Source organism: Nyctereutes procyonoides, unplaced genomic scaffold (genome assembly GCF_905146905.1).
Source record: "Nyctereutes procyonoides isolate TBG_1078 unplaced genomic scaffold, NYPRO_anot_genome, whole genome shotgun sequence".
In the NCBI taxonomy this organism is placed as follows: Eukaryota; Metazoa; Chordata; class Mammalia; order Carnivora; family Canidae; genus Nyctereutes; species Nyctereutes procyonoides.
Genome location: NW_026575125.1, coordinates 7101104 through 7121762, shown reverse-complemented (window position 1 = coordinate 7121762; position 20659 = coordinate 7101104). Strand labels below are relative to the sequence as shown.

Here is a 20659-nt window from a genome sequence, read left to right as displayed (position 1 = left end):
TCATCCTAACCCACAGTAAAGACCTAAACCAGAGAGGGCCACTTGGGCCACATGGTGTTGGGTTTTTCCCTGTGGCCTTGGGTGTCATGCAGAGCAGCAGTGCGATCAGATACACAGTTAGAAGCCTCAGTTAGTGCTGTGGGAGATGGAGCAGAACAGGGCAAAACTAGAAGCAGAAACATGAACTAGGAGGTTCATAGTAATTGACGGAAATAGAGATGGCCTGGACCTGCCAATGGCACTAGCACCAAAGAAGGCAAGGAGCAGATAATCCCAGAAAAACTTCTCCCCCACTGACCCATATCCCTGGGAAACACCATTACTACCTTCAGCTATTTGAAGTGCTCTGGGGGACAAGTCTAACCAGCACTGGTGTGTCCATGGTTTGGCATCATCTTGCTCTCCTTTCAGGATTTTGGATTCTTCTAGTATTGCTCCTCATCCCTTGTTCTACATGCCCTGCTACAAATCATGAAGAAGTACTAATTTCTCTAAAATCTTTCTTTTTAGTAAGTAATACACAAACACTATGTAATAATATATAAGATGTCTACAGTGACAATTGGATGCTTTTCAATATGGCAGCCACCCTGGTCCCAAAGTTGCCACCGCACCAATTCCATTTCACACGCATCTTTCCTGTGGTAGTCTGTTAATACACAAGGATGCACATACACTCACACACACCTAGAAATACACTTTTTAGGGACATAAAAGATAGGATGCTATACACAGTTCTTTACCTTGCTTTTTTCACCCAGAATAATCTCTCTTTTGATTAACTCAGAGACAACTGATTAAGGACCTTAATTGAATTTGCAAACTCCCTTAACCTATATGATGTACCACCACAGGAGTGATAACAATGATAAGACTTTTGTCCTTTGCCATATTGTTGGTTAGATGCAAGTCACAGGTCTTGCCTCACCCAAGGCAGAGGAATTACACAAAGTCATGAATACTGTGGAGTGAGAATCACAGGGGCTAGAGAAGGGCGTGTCTGCCATAGGTGGTTATGTCTTTCCTAAAGTGTCTTGAATCAAATTTTTATGGGCATTTGGACAGTCCGTAGAGCCTTGGTCTGGGCTGGCAGGCCCCATATCAATCGGCTTTTGCTGAATGGCCAACAACCACAGGACCTAAGTAGCATATAACAATAAACATGCATTGCTTATGCGTCTGGAATCAGGCGGGGGTGTGCTGGTGTCACTGACCGTGGTGAGGCTCTGTCACGGTCGGGCTGATGACTGGGGCTCCCATCTCCCTCCTGCAGTCCCATGCAGGCACATTCTCCTGGTGGGCAACACACGCCATAAGGACAGGCCCATTTGCACATGTAGGCCTGTCTTTGTCACATTAGCTGATGTGCCAGAGGCCAAAGCAAGTCCCACGGGTGAGCCCAGGATTGAAATGTGAGGGCCTGCGAGGTTCCCTGGCAGAGTGTGGATATGGCAAGGAGCAAGGAAGGGGAGCCAGAAGGCGATTCACTCTAGAACCCTGACTCAAACCCAGTGCTTCCCTCCATCCCCCAAATGAAAAGAGATCTATTGCTTGAAACTTAGGGTGTCTCAGGTAGCTGACCTGGGACTGACTTGGCTTCCATGCTGTTGGCTTGAAAAGTAATACTGAAACAATACATGTAAATGGAATAGATGAGAAAAGGCCACGACTACAGAAATCCACGGGCAGTGACACTCCTGAATTCGGAGCTCTATGCTTGGTGATTCCAGAGAAGGTGTTTTATTCTCCAAAAGCCATTGCCACAAGAAAATAAATGGGAATGACTTATTGAGGTGATAGACCTTGCTTATTTGATACACAGATGCCAAAAAGGCCATTCTTGGGGCACTGGGGTGGCTCAGTGGTTGAGTGTCTACCTTTTGCTCAGGTCGTGATCCTGGGGTCCTGGGATTGAGTCCCGCATTGAGCTCCCTGCAGGGAACCTGCTTCACCCTCTGCCTATGTCTCTGCCCCTCTCTGTATCTCTCATGAATAAATAAATAAAGTCTTTTTTAAAAAGGCCATTCTTCCCAGGACAGATGGAAATCAGGGAGACTGCAGGTGCTCGTCTGACTGGGGTGCCCTCATGGGCTTGTTAGTCTCTGTAATGCTCATTAAACCAGTAGAGTAAAGCCCTGAGGCCTACAGGATGAAGTCGTAACAATGAAAGAATAGATAAAAAGGTAATTGAGATGCAAAGATCTTGGCATGAAATTATTTTCTTCTTAACTATTATACATGTCTGTCATGGCCAAGAGAGACCTGGATTTGAATCCCCACTTTGGACCTCACTAGCTCCATAATTTGGGGCAAGTTCTTTAACATCCTCCGAATCTGTTCCCTCATCTGTAAAAAGAGGTAATGTTTTAACTTCAAGTGGTTGAGATAATAAGAGTATAAGCCTGAGCCCTGTGCTTGCAAGCACACAGATATTCAAAGTCATTACTCCTATGAAAATATGACTCTGTACTCACTCATCATTGCATTTTTTAAAAAGGCTGATGTTTTGGGTCATATGATAAAGGTTGGTCGTGACATTTGCCAGGATTATCAACACGAGAGTGTTTTACACAATCTTCATGTGCAAGACCTTCCCTGAACGTTGTTTGTCCATCTGTCGTACCATTCCGAGGAATCTCCTTTGCAGATGCTGTTACATCGAATGACAAGATCTAAGAGTAAAACTGTGGTGAAAATTAGAAGACCGAATACTCCAAAGCTGTCCAGAGCTCCTCGTGCCGCTAGGAATCCTCTCCTGCCTGTAGGTCATGGTGCCTTCACTTGTCACAATAAATTCAGGTTAATTGCCCACAACTGACTTCAGTGAAGGAGAATTAGATAATATCTGTGGAGCTTTTAATCTTATAAAAAGGCTCCCCCTAATCAAATTCATATATTCAAATGCAAAATTAATGTCACTATTAATTTTTTATTATGCATTTTTTATTAACAGACTTAGGCCCACAGATGTTAATGGATTGCTTATTAATCGATAGATCTGTATTTAATTTTTACAAATTTTTTTCATGTTTTTTTCCAAAACTACTTTCAGTGCACCGTTTAAAATCCTAAACGGGGCTTTTCCCCAGCAGCCTATTTTTAGTATTAGCAAAAGTCAAAAGATGCACTTCTTCCAGGTCTCCGTGGTGAAGTAGTTATCTGCATTTAATCATTTGTAGTTGTTTTGAAAAGCTTCGTGAAAGTTATTAAACAGACACAATTTTTACAGAGAAGAAGGAAAAGAATGTTCACTTCCGTCCAAGCTGTTAGAAGAGACAAAGGATTTTTGAAGCCGGGGTGCCGCCTCTCTGAAGGGGGGATCCGTGTTGCGTAATGTTTTATACATCATGTTTTACTGCGAGATGACAGTTGCTATACAAGGCTCTGAAATCCCAAATGTAATTAGGATCTTGTAATGAGCGGCATTATGTAGGGAGATGCTTCTGACCCATTGTGAATGAGAACAAAATGTAGAAAATTGAAAAACCCAATTAAGTTTCATTATGAACTAATTATCCTCCAAGTTCCATTGTTGTTTTAATACTTCAAGCCGAATTAGAGAAGGTGGGTGTTGGAATCCCCCCAAAGATGATTGAAAACGAATTTGGAGAAGAGTGAAGTTTCAGTCACGATGGTTACGTGGGTGTTTCATAAAGAGATGCATAAAACCTGGTCAACGGTCCCGACACAGTGGGGTATCGAGGCAGAGGGGTCTGGCACTTGGCACCATATGCAAGAAGTTATGTGGTGCTGGCGCAAGACCAACACTCGCAACGCAGTAACGGTGTACTAGTGAGGCGCCCCGCTTACTCCAGCCCCCAGAAGAAAGTGGTCGATGTTGCTTTCTTGGCATTTTTAATCAACTTCTCAATTATTATCCTGGCAATAATAACAGCAGAAAGGTAGGCCTCCACAGAAATAGTGAGCGTTCGCGAAAGCAGATTGTCCCAGTGTAAAGCTATCCAATCAACTTTTACTGCTCCGTAAACGTTTTGTTCTTTTAATATTCGAAGGGGAAAAAAAAATTAGCGACCCCTTCAACATAATCAGATAGTCAGGGTCCCTTTTCTGTTTGCAAAAAAGCGTTCTGAAACATTAAATCTTTTTTGTTGGGTTAAGGCTTTGGATTATAGGCCAAGTTGCTGTTTGTAGCAATTTCAGACATCTGCTTTATGATGTCGCTGAAAGCATTCCCCCGCCACATTAAGCCCAGCTTTTCGGTTGTACAGTGATGTAAAGTTTATTGAAACATTTTTACATTTGCTTTCTTTGACCACAATAGTCATTTTACTGCAACATATGCAATTAAACAGGAACAGTGTAAACGCAGTGACATTGATAGGGCTCTCATTTGATTCTACTGAATGCTGTTACTGTTTTCGTTCGTGCTTGACTGCTGTTGACAAAGCTCTAGGAACATGAGTGGATTATCCTGGGCAATAGAAAAGCTCACTGTTTTTGTTTTATTACTGTTGTAAGATTATGATTAAATATTTAAAGCGAGTTGCAGGCTTCTTGGGGGCCCAGAGCTCAGAGTTCAAAATGACCCTTCCTTGCTTAACTCAAGATCTATTATTTGGCTGTGGCACTATCCCGAAGCAGTGAGTTTATTGCAGCTATGATCAAGGACAGGGTAAGGGGGGAAAGTGTCAGAAGGGCTACGTAGCAAGGAGAATCCCATGTTACCGAACCACTCGTGGGTGTTTTCCTGGGTCCTACATGAGTGAGAATCAGAACAGTGAAGAGTTAGGAGAGAATTGGGGGTGGGGGTGGACGGTGGTGCCTCAGTTGTTCCATTGCATCTCAGGCCCAAGCATGCGTGCGCACACACACACACACACACACACACACACAGATTTCAACCGCTTCCATGGATCTCACATTCTTCCCTTGCTTTATGCTGGCTTTGTCAAATCCAGCGGTGCTCCTGGTGAAGTGACCGCAGGCGGAGACAAAAAGAGGTGATAGGAGACTCACAAGGTCAGACCTGACCTTACAAGTTTATATACATGTGGGAGTTTATAGATGCATGACTCACTGGAAGGTGTCTTAAAAGCCTCTGCGCCCGAGGTACAAATCATAGGAGGGGAAGTTTCACCCTTGACTAAATACTTTTAAGGTTCTTCTCAACGGTGAGACTACCATGGACAATGTTTACCTCAAAAGCTGGAGAAAGTATCTAGTAGGATTCAAAGACAGATGTCATGGGGCTGTGAATAGCTTGGAATGCCATGCAAATATTTGTGGCTTGGTATGGATATGCACATGTGACTTTGCTTCTATAGAAATGTTTTATTAGATTCTCAAAGAGGTGAGACCAAAGAAAGATGAAGGGACTGCTTCTTGGGATTACGGTAAGGTATAAGTTGCCTCCAGATCAAAAGAACGAACCCTTTGACTCGCAAATCCACTGAAAGGGAACGAGTGGGGGGAGTTGGGAGCCCCTCAGGAAGTGGAGGGGCTCAGCCCTCTACCAAGAGCTGGTGAAGGAAATTCACCAGAGTCAGGAAACTTCATGACAGCCAGTCACCAGGGGGCTGGGAAAAAGGTTCTCTTGGAGTGCAGATTGATGGGTGGAGAGAGGAGAGTTGGGCCCGATACCAAAGAGATGTTTTCAGCATCAGCCAGCTGCAAAACAAAACGGGCTTCCTTTCCCCTGCAAGTTCTTCCAAGCGTCGTAAATCCTCAGCCTGCCCCCCACCCCACATCCTGCAGAATGCAGCCCGAGCGAGCGAGCGAGCGGCAGCGCCGTGCTCTGGGCCCAGCCGAGCCCAGCCCGGGAGTACAGCTGCTCAGATCCCTGTGCGTGCTTTGCTGAGAGCTCCGCGGGGCCCCGAGCTGCCCGTAGGTGCCGCCGCTCCAGGCTTCTCTTAGGGACGGGACTCCCGAGTCAGTTGACTACGGCCACCCTCCTGCTGGCACGCAAGCACGCCTGACGATCATTCTCTTAGCTCCCCTGTCAGAGGTTGGGCCGGTCTCTGCTGGCCTCGCTCCTGCTCCTGCTCCTGCTCCTGCAGTGGTGGGGCTTAGAGCCCTGCCCTGGGCCTCTCCTGCGGAGACCACAGACTGTCCGGGGAATGTCCTCCCCGTGGCAGTGGCAGAGGCACGACAGGTCAACAGAAATCCTCCAGGCCTGGGGCGCCCGAGTGGTTCAGCGGTTGAACGTCTACCTTCGGCCCAGGGTGTGACCCCCGGGGTCCCAGGATCGAGTCCCGCATCGGGCTCCCCAAAGGGAGCCTGCTTCTCCCTCTGCCTGTGTCTTTGCCTCTGTCTCTGGGTCTCTAATGAATAAATAAATAACATCTTAAAACAAAATCCTGCAGGCCTTGTAATGCCCACTCTTGCAGCTGGCACTTTGCCACTTCAGCCTCATCCCAGCAGCCAAAGCAAATCACGGGGCCAAATCCGAAGCCACGTCATGGGGGACACGTCCCATCTCTGGAGGGAGTAACTGCAAAGTCACTCAGGCCCGGAGCTGGGCAGGGTGAAGAGTTAGAGACAAAACTGCAATCTACTACGTCTACATGAGTGGAGTCAACCTCTCAGGCGGGATTCAGGTCTCCTCTCACCTGCTGTGAGTCTCAAAATTGATGCGATTCCAATGTAACGATCGCTGTCGCAAGCGTGGGGTGAGAGTGCGGAGAGCGGGGTCAGCGGCGACTTCCTGCTTCCTTCTCCTCGCCACGGCCCCTGACAACGCAGCAGGCACACGTGCCACGCGCAGTGTACCAGACAGAACCACCTTCGCTGCTCCTATTTTTACCGAACAGAAGCTGCGATATAATCATTTTATTTTTTTAAGATTTTATTTATTTATTCATGAGAGACCCAGAGAGAGGGGCAGAGATACAAGCAGAGGGAGAAGCAGGCTCCCTACAGGGGGCCCGATGCGGAACTCGATCCTGGGACCCCAAGATCACGGCCTGGGCCGAAGGCAGATGCTCAACTGCTGAGCCACCCAGGTGCCCTGCGATATAATCATTTTAATTGGCTCTTCCATCCGGAGCACACGATAGGAGTGTATGATAACACATACGGGTTGGCAGGAGACTGCGCCGTCGAGCACCTCCGTGGTCCCCCTCAAGTGCAGAAGCGACAAGGCACTGCACTTGGGGGTCAGATGAGCTCAGCGTCTGCAGCCTTGGACGCCAAAGCCGTGCGCCGTGTCTGCTTGGCTCCGCAGGTCTGTGTAACTCTGCCGATAGCTGGATGATCGTGCCCAACATCAAGCAGAACCACTACACGGTCCACGGTCTGCAGAGCGGCACCAAGTACATCTTCATCGTCAAGGCCATCAACCAGGCGGGCAGCCGCAGCAGCGAGCCCGGAAAGCTAAAGACAAACAGTAAGTGCCGCGGGCTCAGCAGGCCTGTCACCTCCCTTCCACTCTCTTTTGGGCCACGTCTGTCCCCCCCTCCCTTCTTTTCCTTTTCTCTGCCTCCGGGCGTCAGCCACAGCCCCGAGATGCAAGCGGGGAGCCCCACGGGGTGGCGGAGCTTGCATCGGGAGCCACAACGCTCTCGACCCTTAAGGGCCGTGAGTCCATCGACCTCTCTGCGCTTCGGACGCTCGCTTTTAAAATAAATAATCCTGGAGGGGCTTCTCGTGAGAATCAGAACATCTGTCTGTCTAGCTGTATCTCTGTCTGTGCATCTGCACGTCTCTGTACTTATATACGAAGCCTGACATGTCGTTGGGGCTCTGCAAATGGCAGAGTGTTGCTTTCCATAGCAGACGAGCACATTGAGAACTCTTTTCCTCAGGAAGTCTTTACTACCCCAGGTAAGTGTCTGCGTCTGTGGTTCTCTGCCAGAAGCGATGCCGCCCCCACCCCCCTGCCCAGGGACACTGAGCAAGGCCTGGAGACATTTTTGGTTGTTACAAGTGGGGTGGATGCTACTGGTGTCTAGTGGTTAGAGGGCAGAGATGATGGGAAACATCCCGCACTACCAGGACGCAACGAAGAAAGATCTGGCCCGTGCATATGTCTTGCAAGACTGTCATCTCCCTCGCTGTCTCTGCCCACATGTGTTTTCTTTTATCCTCTCTTTTCTTTTCTTGACTATTTTTGATCTAGAAGTATGTTATAGAACAGGGAATTTCTTTGCATAGGACCTCCCAGGAGAAAGCAAATTGGAGTGTGTCGATAGGCCACCATGTCAGAGGGTTGCCAGCTAGTCAACGGGAACACTTAAGTGCTTTTCCAGAAGAGCCCTCACTTACCCCGGACCCTCGATTTCGGTGGTCAACTTTATTTGACCGCAGACATCCGTGTTTCAGACACATACTCTTAGACTTTTAAGCGAGTTTGTCCTTCAGCGTTTCTGCTGGCAAAGAAGAAAATGTTTTTAGAGACTAAGGAGGGAACAAATAAGTAAATACATACTCTGGGGTTAATTCTGGAGAATACATCTTTGAGACATCTTATTTGTGCTTCATCGGTTTTACTGAAGATGATGTATTCATTTCATGTAGACAGATAATGTCATCTTCTATTTCTAGACGTGCAGTTATTGAACAGATGTTATCAAGTTATACACGAGGAGTTGGCAAACTTTTTCTGCGTTTGTGCCAAATAGTAAATATTTGGGGCTGTGCATGTCAGATGGTCTTGGTCACCATCCACTCTTCCTCGCCTCCGCCACCGCAGTGCAAAAGCAGCCATAGATTACACATCACTGGATGGGCTTGACTGTGTTTCAATAAAACTTTATTGACAAACACAGGCAGTAGGCTGGTTTTGGCCTGCAGCCTCTAGTTTGCCCAACTCCTGTGCACACGATACTACAATGAATTGAGTTCTTCAGTAAAGTAACTGATGAGTTTGGCCCCTGAACCAATTTGTCCTCATTGAAGCAAAAGCCTTGAACTTAGAGCACATGATGGTTCATTCGAGAAACACATCTGAGGCACAGGTGGAATTTGCTCACTGAGCATGCAGCGGTTGGGCTGACATGATCCTGCTCCATGTGTGTATGGGTGAGGGTGTGAGTTGAGGTGACACAGGCCACGTCTCACCTCATTATGACGCCAGTCTTTCTGATGGCTATCCCATCCTGCTAGTCCTCACTGGAGGCAGGGTAGCAGCACACGGCCCTCCTTTTCAGCGATGGCTGCCCTTATGGAATTCCTCCCAGCCTGCCCACTAACGTCCACTTGTCTTCACCCACATTCTATCTTCTGCGTTTAACAATTGAAGTGTTTTAAGCAAAACTATCTTCAGATTCTTCTTGCCTCAGTTCATACTTTATCCCTAACAGCTGCTGGTGTGATCATTCCTGGGGACATTTTTGTTTGACAGGACAAGCTGAAATTTAAACTCTAAATTTAAATCCACCAGCTCTTAGGGCCTCTGAGAATGTCCGTGCTCTGATCCACGCTTGAAGCTTTTTCTCAGCTCCCCCTTTAAGCTTTTCTGCGACGTGGACAGAAATCGAAAACGGGTCAGCAGACTATACAGCCCACCAGCCAAATCTGGCTGCCAATTTTTAGAAATAAAGTTTTGTTGGCACCCAGCCACACCCATCCATTCACCTCTTGTCTCTGGCTGCTTCCCGGCTGCAGCATCAGAGTTAAGGAGCCACAGAAGAGACCACATGGCCAGCAGAGCTGAAAATACCTATCTGGCCTCTTATAATAGAATGTTCTGGCCCCTGATCTACAAGAAAGGATTTGAGAGATGCTTGTGTCATGTTGTATCCAGGTGGTGACTGGAAATCCTCTGGCCTACCCGCACAGGACATAACACAGGTTGCCCCATGCTCTCTGGGTCGGTTTCTCAGCCAGCGTCATGTATCACCCCAGCCAGTTTACCAGACTTTTCCACCCACTGCCCGAGGGTGGGTCTACCAACTGCACCAGTGGCTGGGGGCTTTGGGCATCATGGCATTTGCATCCTCTTGTCACTCATTTCCTGCCTTTTAACACCCATGTGATGTCGAATAACAGGCAGTCCTCTAGACCAGTGTTACGTTCTCACAGAAGTAACAGCTACGACAAGATGTTCAGGTGTGACTCTGCCAAGACTTAGTGGTTCAATCTTCAAAACACATATGTCAATGATGAAATAGAGAGGGCCTAATTTTATATACATCTATATTTAGAGATATATATAATGTATATGTATAAATATAAATATATATACCATATATATACAGCCAGGAGTAGAAAACCCAGGTGTTGTGATCACATCCCCCCCTCCCCCGATCTTGTTGTGGGCTGAAAAGTACACATTTTTATAATCATTCTGAGCTCATGAGGGTCATTTTGAGTTTCCAACAGTTTCCAAATAATGTCAAAATCTGAAATCTCGATTTCTTTGGCTTCTGGTCTGAAGTCTACTGAGCATGAAGCACATTTTAAGATGGATTGAATGTGAGAATGGTTGAAAATTAAGTCTTCATTTTCTCCTTCCTTTGGGAAAGCTGTTTTGCCAGTATGTCCCCATGTTGTTTGTGTCCAGTGGGGACCCCCAAAGATGGCTCATACCACATGTCATAGTTGATCCCTGCCCATGATACCGTGGCCTCATGGGTTGGAGCAGCCCTGATTCCCTGTCTCTGAACTGACAGACTTGGGAATTCATGAAGGTGGGAATCACTATTTCACTGTGCTTTTAAACTCTGATTCTGAAGCTCCATTATCAATCATGCTAAAATAAACAGTGCTTTTTTTCTTCTTCCTCTTTGTGTTCTGTAACCTTGTTCCCAGGCCAGCCATTTAAACTGGACCCCAAATCTGCACATCGAAAGCTGAAGGTGTCCCACGATAACTTAACAGTAGAACGTGATGAGTCATCATCCAAAAAGAGTCACACGCCTGAACGCTTCACCAGCCAAGGGAGCTACGGTGTAGCTGGAAATGTGTTCATTGATAGTGGCCGGCATTACTGGGAAGTGGTCATAAGTGGAAGCACATGGTAGGCAATGATATCTATTGTCCTCCAGTTATAAAAAGGCACATCTCATTGTGTGTTTTGTCAGAGCACTAGTCCATACCAGAGCCCATCTTGAAGAAAAATACACAGAAAAGCTTTTCCGGTCTGTTGTTGCTTCGGTAATGCTGCATAACAAGCATCCCGAAACTCAGTGGCCTCAAACAGTAGCCATTTAGTATTGTGCACTCACTACCCACGTCCATGGGTGAGCTGTCAGGGCTAATCTCAGCCGGGCTTTGCTTTAAACCATAGGTTGGATCTAGGTCTGTTCTTTGCGCCTCTTCATCCTCTTCGGACGTGAGGGCTACCCAGGTCATGTCTTTCTCAATGAGCCCGAGAGTGCAAGCGCAACTGTGCAAGGCACATTTCAAGCCTCTGCTTACATCACTGTCTACTACCTTCTGATTGGCCAGAGCCAAAGCCAGTGGTCTAGGGAAGTATATGTCTCCCATAGAAGTGAGAGGAGGGAGTGATATTTGCAAAACAATCGTCTAATCTTCCATTCAGCCAATAAGAAAAACAGCTTGTTTTAAGTCCATCCATTTTTAAAATTATTATTTACAGCAAGAATTGCAGCTGAGATGATAGGGTCCTGGTGCCTAACAGAGCTAGTCTGCTAACGCTGCTCTTTCACGCCTTCACACACGAGTCAGCCAACTACAGCCAGTGGGCCAGACCTGGCCCTGTGCCTGTTTTTGTAAATAAAGTGTGATGGGAACACAGCCATGCCCATTCTTTTCCATGTTGTCTGTGACTGCCTTTGAGCCACACGGCAGAGTTAAGCAGTTAAAACAGAACCCTATGGTCCACAAAGCCAAAAATATTAACTCTCCAGCCCTTTACCAAAAATGTTTGCTGATTGCCACTCTAAAACATTACTCTTCATCATTTAGAGAAAACTAATTTCTGTTGCCTTGTACATTTTGTGCTTCTAGACTGGGCCGATACTGTAAATAGTCCAGAGCTGAGGGGCTGAAGTGGTGATCAGAGGCTGGGAATCATTTCAAAAGGTCTGTTAGATCCGGCGCCATGCCCTCAGCCCAGCGAGCTCTCTAAAACCCAAGGGTGTCGGTCAGGGTGCCGTGTCTGGGTTGGAATCAGCTAACCCTGCCGAGTTAATCTCACAAAGCTGACCTTGCCTATTCCACAGTCACAAGCCACCCCCCTTGCTCCGGTTGGCTGACCTGCAAACACCTGTTTGCCATTGCTCTTTTATTTTCACTTACCCAGCCCTCATCTAGCACAGCCATGTGCCAGGCACTGGTCTAAGCATTTCACAAATGTCAGCTCACTTGTTCATCTTAACAGCCCCACAGAGGTAGGTGCCAGCATCCACCTTTGCAGATGAGATGACTGAGGTGCGTGCCCGTTAACACAAGGTCACAAAGCTCAGAGGCGGCAGGGCTAGGGAGGCTGCACTCAGGGTGCAAGCTCTGACCCAGGGCTTCGCAAACATTTTTGTAAAGGGCTAGAGAGCCAGTGTTGCTGGTTTTGCAGGCCAGATGATTTTTATCCCAACTACTCAACTCTCCTGTTGTAGTGAGAAAGCAGCCACAGACCGTATGTCCGTGAATGGGCATGGCGGTGCACAAATAAAATTTCATTTATAGAAATAAACAGAGGGCCAAATTTGACCCGTGGGTTATAGTTTGCCAATCTCTGCTCTGAACCACCATGCTTTTTTTCGAAACAGTATAATTACTTTTTAGGGCTTACAGTGGGATACTTGACAAGCGACAGCTTAATGCTAGAAACACTTCGAAAACTGCATAACCTAAAATGATGAGTATTATAGCAGTGTTATGTTTGAGGTAAGGGTGGTGAAACACTTATTGTGTCTTAGGTCCCTTACAGTGTTGGTACAAGTCAACTGAAATCTAAGAAGTGAAATCATAAGCTTGGGTGTCTCCTTTCTCCCCAAAACGGCACCTTCATTGGCCTTTCTTCTCTTGTGATCCTCACAATTCTCTTTGCCCAGAACATTTTCCTGTTCCAACATCCTGCCAGAGGATGGAGGACAAATCCTTCCGCCCCACTCGGCTCTGGGCCAGACTGGCATTTGCAGTTTTTAGCTGTGCTGGGGCAAGATAAAAGCCCGAAGGAAAATACAATGAATTTTTGCAGGTGCAAAGCAGCAAACATTTCTAGTTAATTAACGTGCTGTATTAATCTGGGATAGGATCCAGTGTCTAAATAATTACACCTCCATTAATAATTATTTATGATAAACGATACCCGATCATTATGACCTCATTCCCATTGATGAATGGTTCGGGAAATTCCACCGGACCCGTTCAGTTATATAAACACAGATCGGCATTACCTTGGAAACACCCTCCAGATGTCAAGACCAACTCGGGGCGGGGGGGACATTCTAAAATTAATCGCCACCCTTTGAATCTTTACAAACCGGATCGTGTCAGTTTCGGAAAAAGTCTCCTGTAGAAAGTGGTTTAACATTTCCTGGGAGGTGTTTGAGAGGAAAGGGTGACCCGTGTGATCAAGTGCTTATGGCACCTTGGTCCGCACCAGCTAGGGACACATAGATTTTCTCGTGAAATATGGTCCTGACTTTCAATTAACATGTATGCTATGATCCCTGCAATGGGGCATGTTAACATGGCTCTGAGAAACATAATTTTTATATTTTCTGAATTCTCCAAGTCTCACTGCGTAACTTAATGGAACATTACCTTCTGCCTTCACCTTTCAAACCCAATGGAAATATGTACATAGTTTTACAGATTAATGATAACATAATGGTATTTTCCTTTGCTTAATGGACTATACACGTAGTTATTTTCTTGCTCTCTAATGCTGTTAATGCGCACTTAGTGTTTCATGAAATGGTGTTAACTAAACCTGGGTTCATGCAAAGATGACTGGGCCAGAAGTCAAGGAGGAGGGAGTGAGATTCCGGACTCTGCTCCTAATTGTAACCTTCTCTGTGTTCTCCCATTTGCTAAATGAAGTCAGTCATACCTGCCACAGCTATTTCAGAGCAGGCTCGGCTACGGTTCAAATGGGAAGTAAACATCAGAGTCCTTTGATGCAAAATCAAAACGACATGCAGCAACAAGAAGGAAACAATACAGACATGGCTATTTTGTGATGCACATGCAAGTTCCAAATTATCTGAAAAAATGGAAATCGTGTCTGTGGGGCATAGAGAACTTAGCTGGGGCACATAATCATAACATAAACTTTCCCAAAGTGTCTCAGTGAGGTAGGCTTCAGTAGAAAAACACGTCAGGCTAGGAACTCAAGGAAGAAGGGAGCCAGGGCCTTGCCGGAACCCTGGAAGGCTGAGTGCACAAGTCATGGAGCCTGCTGCTGCAGCCCAAGAATCCATGGTGACCTCTGTGTGCCAGAAAGCCACCCCCGGCCCCAAGCCAGGGACCCCAGAGTTTGCCAAAACTCCTGCAAACCCCACCTCTGCCTTCTGCCGTCTGGAGAAGAGTGTTTCCCCACCTCTTAGAACTTCTGGATCTTATGCAAAGCCATCACAATGGAAAGGGATTCTGGGAAATGCAGCCCCACGATTGTCCCCGTGATGCGGAGCAGGATTGGCAAGAAGGAAGAGAGGAGGCCAAGTTGATGGCACCCTGGGCTGGTCCCCTAGGCTGAACCGATGATCAATTCCATCCTCTTTTTAAATTTAGTGATAGCATGTTCTTTTCATTTTTTTAACACATCACTCTTAAAGAGATTGTATTTTAAGTCCAACATGCAATTTAAAAAAAAATGTCATTTCATCAAAGACCAGTGAAGTTTTTTTTCTCTCTGCACTATTGGTAAGGTACTATGTGTCAGTGTCCACCTAGACTGGCTTCTGCCATAACATATTAAAGGTTGAGCTCTGAATCATCTAGTCTACAAGTGTTACAGAGGCATATCTCAGCAGGGTAAAAAGAGACGAAGGAACTTAGAACACTGTCGAAAGAATCCTTCACCTTTTTGGGCAGTTGAGAGTACACTGAGGATAACCAGGATGTCCATCTCTCAAAGACTTCCAGAATTAAAACATGTAGTAGGAAATATAATCAGAGGGGCTCTCGGCAGGGATGAATCACGTGCTTTCCGGTGAGGGAAGGGATTTGAGAGAGTTAAGTCTATGGCCTTTTGAGTTATCCAAGGTTCAAATTCTGATTCCGGTACTTATTCATAATGTGGCATGGGGCAAAGATAATAAAACAGCAGGTACCGAAGATTCCTTGCCAGGCCTTGTGCCCCAGATTTTACACGTATTCTTTCCTTCACTCCTCAAAATCGCCCTCAGAGATGGAGATTGTCCACTGTCCCTGTGCCGTAGATCAGGAAACCAACTAGGAGAGGACAAGGAACTTACCCCGTAAATGAAAACTGTTCTCTGCGCTTACCCCATTGCAAAGTGTACTCAAAGTCATGGAAAGTGACAGACACGGTGTCAGTTGAAAAATTAAAAGTAGGTCAAAAGGAGAAGCTTAAGGTTGTGCTGTCCAATATGGTAGTCCTGGGCCACGTGCAGTTAATTTAAATCACGTAACTTAATTAAAATTAACCGATTTTAAAATCTGGTTCCTCAAGCCTGGCAGCCACAGTTCAGGTGCCGAGTAGCCACATGTGGCTTGTGGCTACCACATTGAACGGAGCAAAACGTTTCACTTGCTGCAGAAACTTCTGTTGGACAGTGCTAGAGAATTCATTGTGTGGGTCTGGAGAATTCATTGCATGGGTCTCGATGAGTGTTAAAAAAAAAAAAGACAGTGGGACACAAAGTTCAAATTCTCTTGTAATACTGGAACTAAAAACAGGAATATGAGTAAATACAGTGGCCCATTGCCGCGCACTGTATTTTTGGGAGGGAAGACAATGAGGACCACCTGTGTCAGGGTCTTTGCCAAGCTTTCACTGAAGAATGGGCGGGGCCAACAGAAAAATCATATTTTCGTGGCCCCTGAAAACTGTAGAAAGGACGTAGCGTACGTGTGCAACACGCCTCATTATTTTGTCATCACTGTTATGTTTGCGCAGGTATGCCATCGGCCTTGCTTACAAGTCAGCCCCGAAGCACGAGTGGATTGGGAAGAACTCTGCTTCCTGGGCTCTGTGCCGCTGTCACAATAACTGGGTAGTGAGACACAACAGCAAGGAGACCCCCATCGAGCCGGCCCCCCACCTCCGGCGCGTCGGCATCCTGCTGGACTATGATAATGGCTCCATCGCCTTCTACGACGCTTTGAACTCCATCCACCTCTACACCTTCGACATCACATTCTCGCAGCCTGTGTGCCCCACTTTCACGGTGTGGAACAAGTGCTTGACCATTATAACTGGCCTCCCCATCCCAGACCATCTGGACTGCACAGAGCAGCTGCCGTGAGCACCTGGCCACGCGGGCGGGGCTACTTTCTGGGGAATAAAAAGGGTCGTGGCCACCATTTCAGGGACAGAGAAAGCACAGGCTTCCAGAGCATGATTAAATGTCGCCAGAAAGTGTCCAGAAATCGGCTAGGATAGGACTCAAAGTAGGCGATCCTCCCCTCTTACTGCCCTTTGTATTAAGTACACACTTTAATAATTTCTTCAAATTTTTCTTGTATTTACAGGAAAGTTTATAGAGTATTTATGAAATGAAAACATAACCGGAATTACAACTCTTAGAAATTATTTGGCTTTGCACATTAAGAGGCCCAGAGGTTTACCAGCCCTTTACGACAACCTTTGTGTCATCACAGTCTGTGGGCTTGAGAAAACAGTCTTTTGTAGTTTCGTATGCTTCTTTACCTTCTCACAGCATCGTATCTCATACTGATCCCATGGTAGGTCCTGTCGCCTCGATGCTGCATAACAGAATATGCAATTACCCTAAAAATTTAAAAAAAATAGTTTTGAACCTAGTAGGGCAGTAAACGGGCTTTCTCACTGTGGTTTATTTTGAAGTGTTTTAACTGATGTCAAAACCGTCTTGGATCAACTAGAACGGAGAGCAAGAGGGAGACCAGAAAGAATTGACTTGGGAGCTTGGAATCCGCCATGGCCCAATCTTTAATCACCCTCGGATGGCTGGTGGGGTCATGTTGGAAAGAAAGGTTCCGAAGCCTTTGGCCATGCATGACCTCCCCTTTCCCAGGATTCAGGATTCTGGGAGAACGTTAAAAATGAGCTTGCAATTAAAAATAGTCACTTGGAATTCTACTGATTATTCAAAACGTCAGAGGCCGATTTGTCTTTGATCAGAAGTAGCGTTCTGTTTCATGACAGAAACCTATTTCATTCTTCCTTTTAATAGTTTCTGTAGGCCTGTGACATTGCTCTGCTACATTTAATAGCTGTCCTATCTCTCTCTCCCCCAAATCATTTTTCTTTGGTTGCTGGGGCTGAGGAAATAAACATTTTCTGGTACAAATGGCAGCACCACTTTGGATTGACTTTGCTCTCCAGGACATCAACACATGGCCCTGACTGTCTCTACCACGTCCAAATATAACTCACCTGAAAACACTTAGTATTTATGAGTTGCTAATGACAAGGGACGTTGCATAAAGTACTATTTACTAGTATACGTGCCTCAAAAGTTATAAACAGACTTTTATTAAACAATCTTGAAAGATGTAGAAGTCCCTCTGTATTCTAGTATAGTTCACTATAGAGTTGTAAGACAAAAACAAAACAAAACAAAAAAACAACAAAAAAAAAGAACAAAACAAAACAAAACCAAAAAAAAAAAATCAAATTCACTATTCCCACGCTGGAACCTGCTAACAGAACCTGCTAATAGGATGTTAAGTGGGATTCTGGGCATGCTGATCCGGTAAGATGGAATGGTCCATGAAGTAAGGCTTTCTTAAGCAGTCCTTGGACTTGGACCAGGAATCCGGCATTGGTTCTACCTTGACGAAAGGCGTGATGTCTCTAAGTCATTTCATTTGCTAAAAATATTTATCTGAGCTACTGCGTTGGCCATTTTGACTGAACAGACTGGTGGATGTAGGCATTGTTTTTAGCAGTTTTGTTTTTAACCAAATCAACCAATTGTCTCCCTAAAATCCGTCCATAGACCCGCTGTTTGAGCATCGTGCTATGTGAGCACGAGCCTGGACTTCATGGGCTGTGTCATGGGCGCTTCTGTCCTCCTCAGCGGCAGATGCTCTCCTTTTTCTTAACAGATAGAGTTTATATATTTACTATATTATTTATACCCAGATGAATATTTTGATAGCTACTTAGGACAATTTCACATTGAAAAGATGGACCCCTGAGTGGAAAAAAAAAAGTTAATCATTCTCTGGAAACTTAAGGGTTGTTTTTTGGTTTTTGGTTGTTGTTGTTGTTGTTGTTTTACAGCATAAAAACAATGTGTATTTGCCTTCCCTGAACAAACTGAAAGGGTTGTAATTTTTACATACTGTTTTTGGTAGCTGGATAACGGATATTTTAATGCACTTTGTACACTAACAGGTTTTAAATAAAAGGGTCTAAAGCTCAGCTTCTGAGTTTTTAAAATCATGGTCGCCAGGTACCAGTAAACGCTACAGTTTGCCTTACGATGTTAATGTAAAGCATTTACGAGGACAATATTTCCATGAATATAATGTTTTTCAATATAAAGAAGTTACTACTCAAATTTTCGCTGCAAGCCATTTAGTTTATGTTTCGGCTATTTTTATAAGGACGAGAGGGATTATGTTATAATTTGGTTGTGGAAGTCTCACTCTTTGCTAACTTAAAAACCTTGTGGATAGTAGCGGTTACTATTTCCATGTTGTCATATTTACAGGAAAGTATGTATATGGTGAAAGGCCACAGTGTTTACTTTCATTACTGTAATGATGTAGAAAAGATTTCCGTGTGAATTTTTTTTGAAAGTCTAAAAAATATACGCTATAAACATTTGCTGCAGTACAATTCTTTAAGTGGACTGGGGTCATTGTATTTTGTTTTTGAGATCCTTTCTTCCCAGGAAGCATTGTGACACAGGGAAGAAAGAGATGGCAGTGCCAATCACCTTAATACAGCACCAAGCCTGCCGGGTCTGATGTCGTGGGTGTGCGAACAGGTGCTGTCACCATCTTGAAATTCTTGATAATTTTTGAATGGGAGGCCTGGATCTTCATCTGGCGCTGGGCCTCAAAAATTATATAGCCAGTGCTCATAACAGAACTCAGAAACATGGTACCTCTCTTCCTGGTGGATACAAATGAAGAAACCTGGATCCAATGTCAAAAGTGGCTGGCCGTATAATTCAAGTAGGAATCTAAATGGATTAAGAGAAGGATGAGCGTGGGTGAAGATTTTCTTTCCAGCTCGAAAAAAAAAAAAAAGACTTCAAAAACTGACTGCAATAGTGTTGATGACTTCAGCTGGAGAAGAGGATATGGCCTGATGATGAATGGGCAGTTTGTCACGGTACTGAGATATTGACCCTAAACTTCCCAAGGAACTGAACCGGCTCTGTCCGGTGAACGGGGGATTCCGTTTCGGCTCCAGGCACATATGTGGTGCCTGAAGAGACACACACATGTATGCTCGCATACCTGTGCTTTTGGTGTTGGGAAGTTGATGATTTGGTGTACCCTTCAAAATGTTTAAAAAGGAAACAAAGACCACGATGTTGGGAGCAGGAGGATGTTTTTGAAATTGTGTTTCTCAGCAAGGGCGCGATTCGGCAATGTCTGGGGTCATTTTTGGTTGTCCCAACTTGGGAGAGGGTGCTATTGGCATCTCGTGGGTAAAGACCAGGGATGTTGCTCAACATCCATCCAGTGCACCGCACAGCCCCCTACAATCAAGAATGATCCGGGCAAAATATCAGTGGTGCCGCAGGGGAGAAGCTTGCTCTTTGGGGTTCTTTAAAGCAAAATGCTCACAAATATGTTTTACTGTTCCTGTAATCAATTCAATGCCTGATATATCAAAAAGAAAAGGGGAAACTTCACTGCAAAACCTTCACTGCGGTGGCTCTTTCACTTAAAATATATATATATAACAAAACCATTATAAAAATCTGGAATCTGAAAGGTAGTCCAAGCCTGTATAAATGGGAATGCAGGGATCGGTGTCATGAAGATCTGGATGTGATTTGCTTAGTTTGGAAATGCAAAGTAGGCCACTCCTTTGACCTGAACCAATTCAGCCCCTGGTACTTGCCTCACACTGCCACACCCTCGGCCCAGACTGTTCTCGCCATTGCTGTTGCTTTCTGGTTCAAAATAAAGTCATTTTTGTGGTTCCAAGGCCTTCTGTCTCGCCTGTCTCTGTTGCCTTGTCATCACTGTGTGTTTTCGCACTCACTGTTGCCACAAATATTTATTCCACTTCTGTTGGTTTTTTTGAACTATTTTGCAACATATAATGTCTCCTTTTATTTCTGAAACTCTGACCCACTATCATGCCTCTCTCCATTTGAAATAGTTACTACGCCTCAGAATGGTCCCTAGGAAATTTTTTTTTTAAGATTTTATTTTTTCACGAGAGACACAGAGAGAGGTAGAGACATAGGCAGAGGGAGATGCAGGTTCACTGCAGGGAGCCCGATGCGGGACTCGATCCCAGGACTCCGGGATCACGACCTGAGCCAAAGGCAGACACTCAACCACCGAGCCACCCAAGTGCCCCATCCCTGGGAAATTTAAAAAACACAATAAAGAAGACCTATACGGGAGGGGAGATCCGGAACAAGAATGGCTTGATTTCGAGTCTTCTAGATGCAGTGGAGGAGTTGAGGACATGGGTGATTGGAGC

At 45.4% G+C, this 20659-nt stretch overlaps 1 protein-coding gene across 9 annotated transcripts in view; it reads left to right on the top strand.

Annotated features, from left to right (window-relative positions):
* Positions 1-20152, top strand: part of MID1 (midline 1) — a 344420-nt gene extending 324268 nt beyond the window's left edge. For all 9 annotated transcript variants that reach the window (XM_055338679.1, XM_055338671.1, XM_055338675.1 and 6 more), the window contains 3 exons: positions 7184-7345; positions 10711-10918; positions 15950-20152. In XM_055338679.1, coding sequence (XP_055194654.1) covers positions 7184-7345; positions 10711-10918; positions 15950-16298 — 719 coding nt within the window. In that variant the 3' untranslated portion in view covers positions 16299-20152. The remainder of the gene's footprint in view (positions 1-7183; positions 7346-10710; positions 10919-15949) is intronic.
* The last annotated feature ends 507 nt before the right edge of the window (positions 20153-20659 follow it).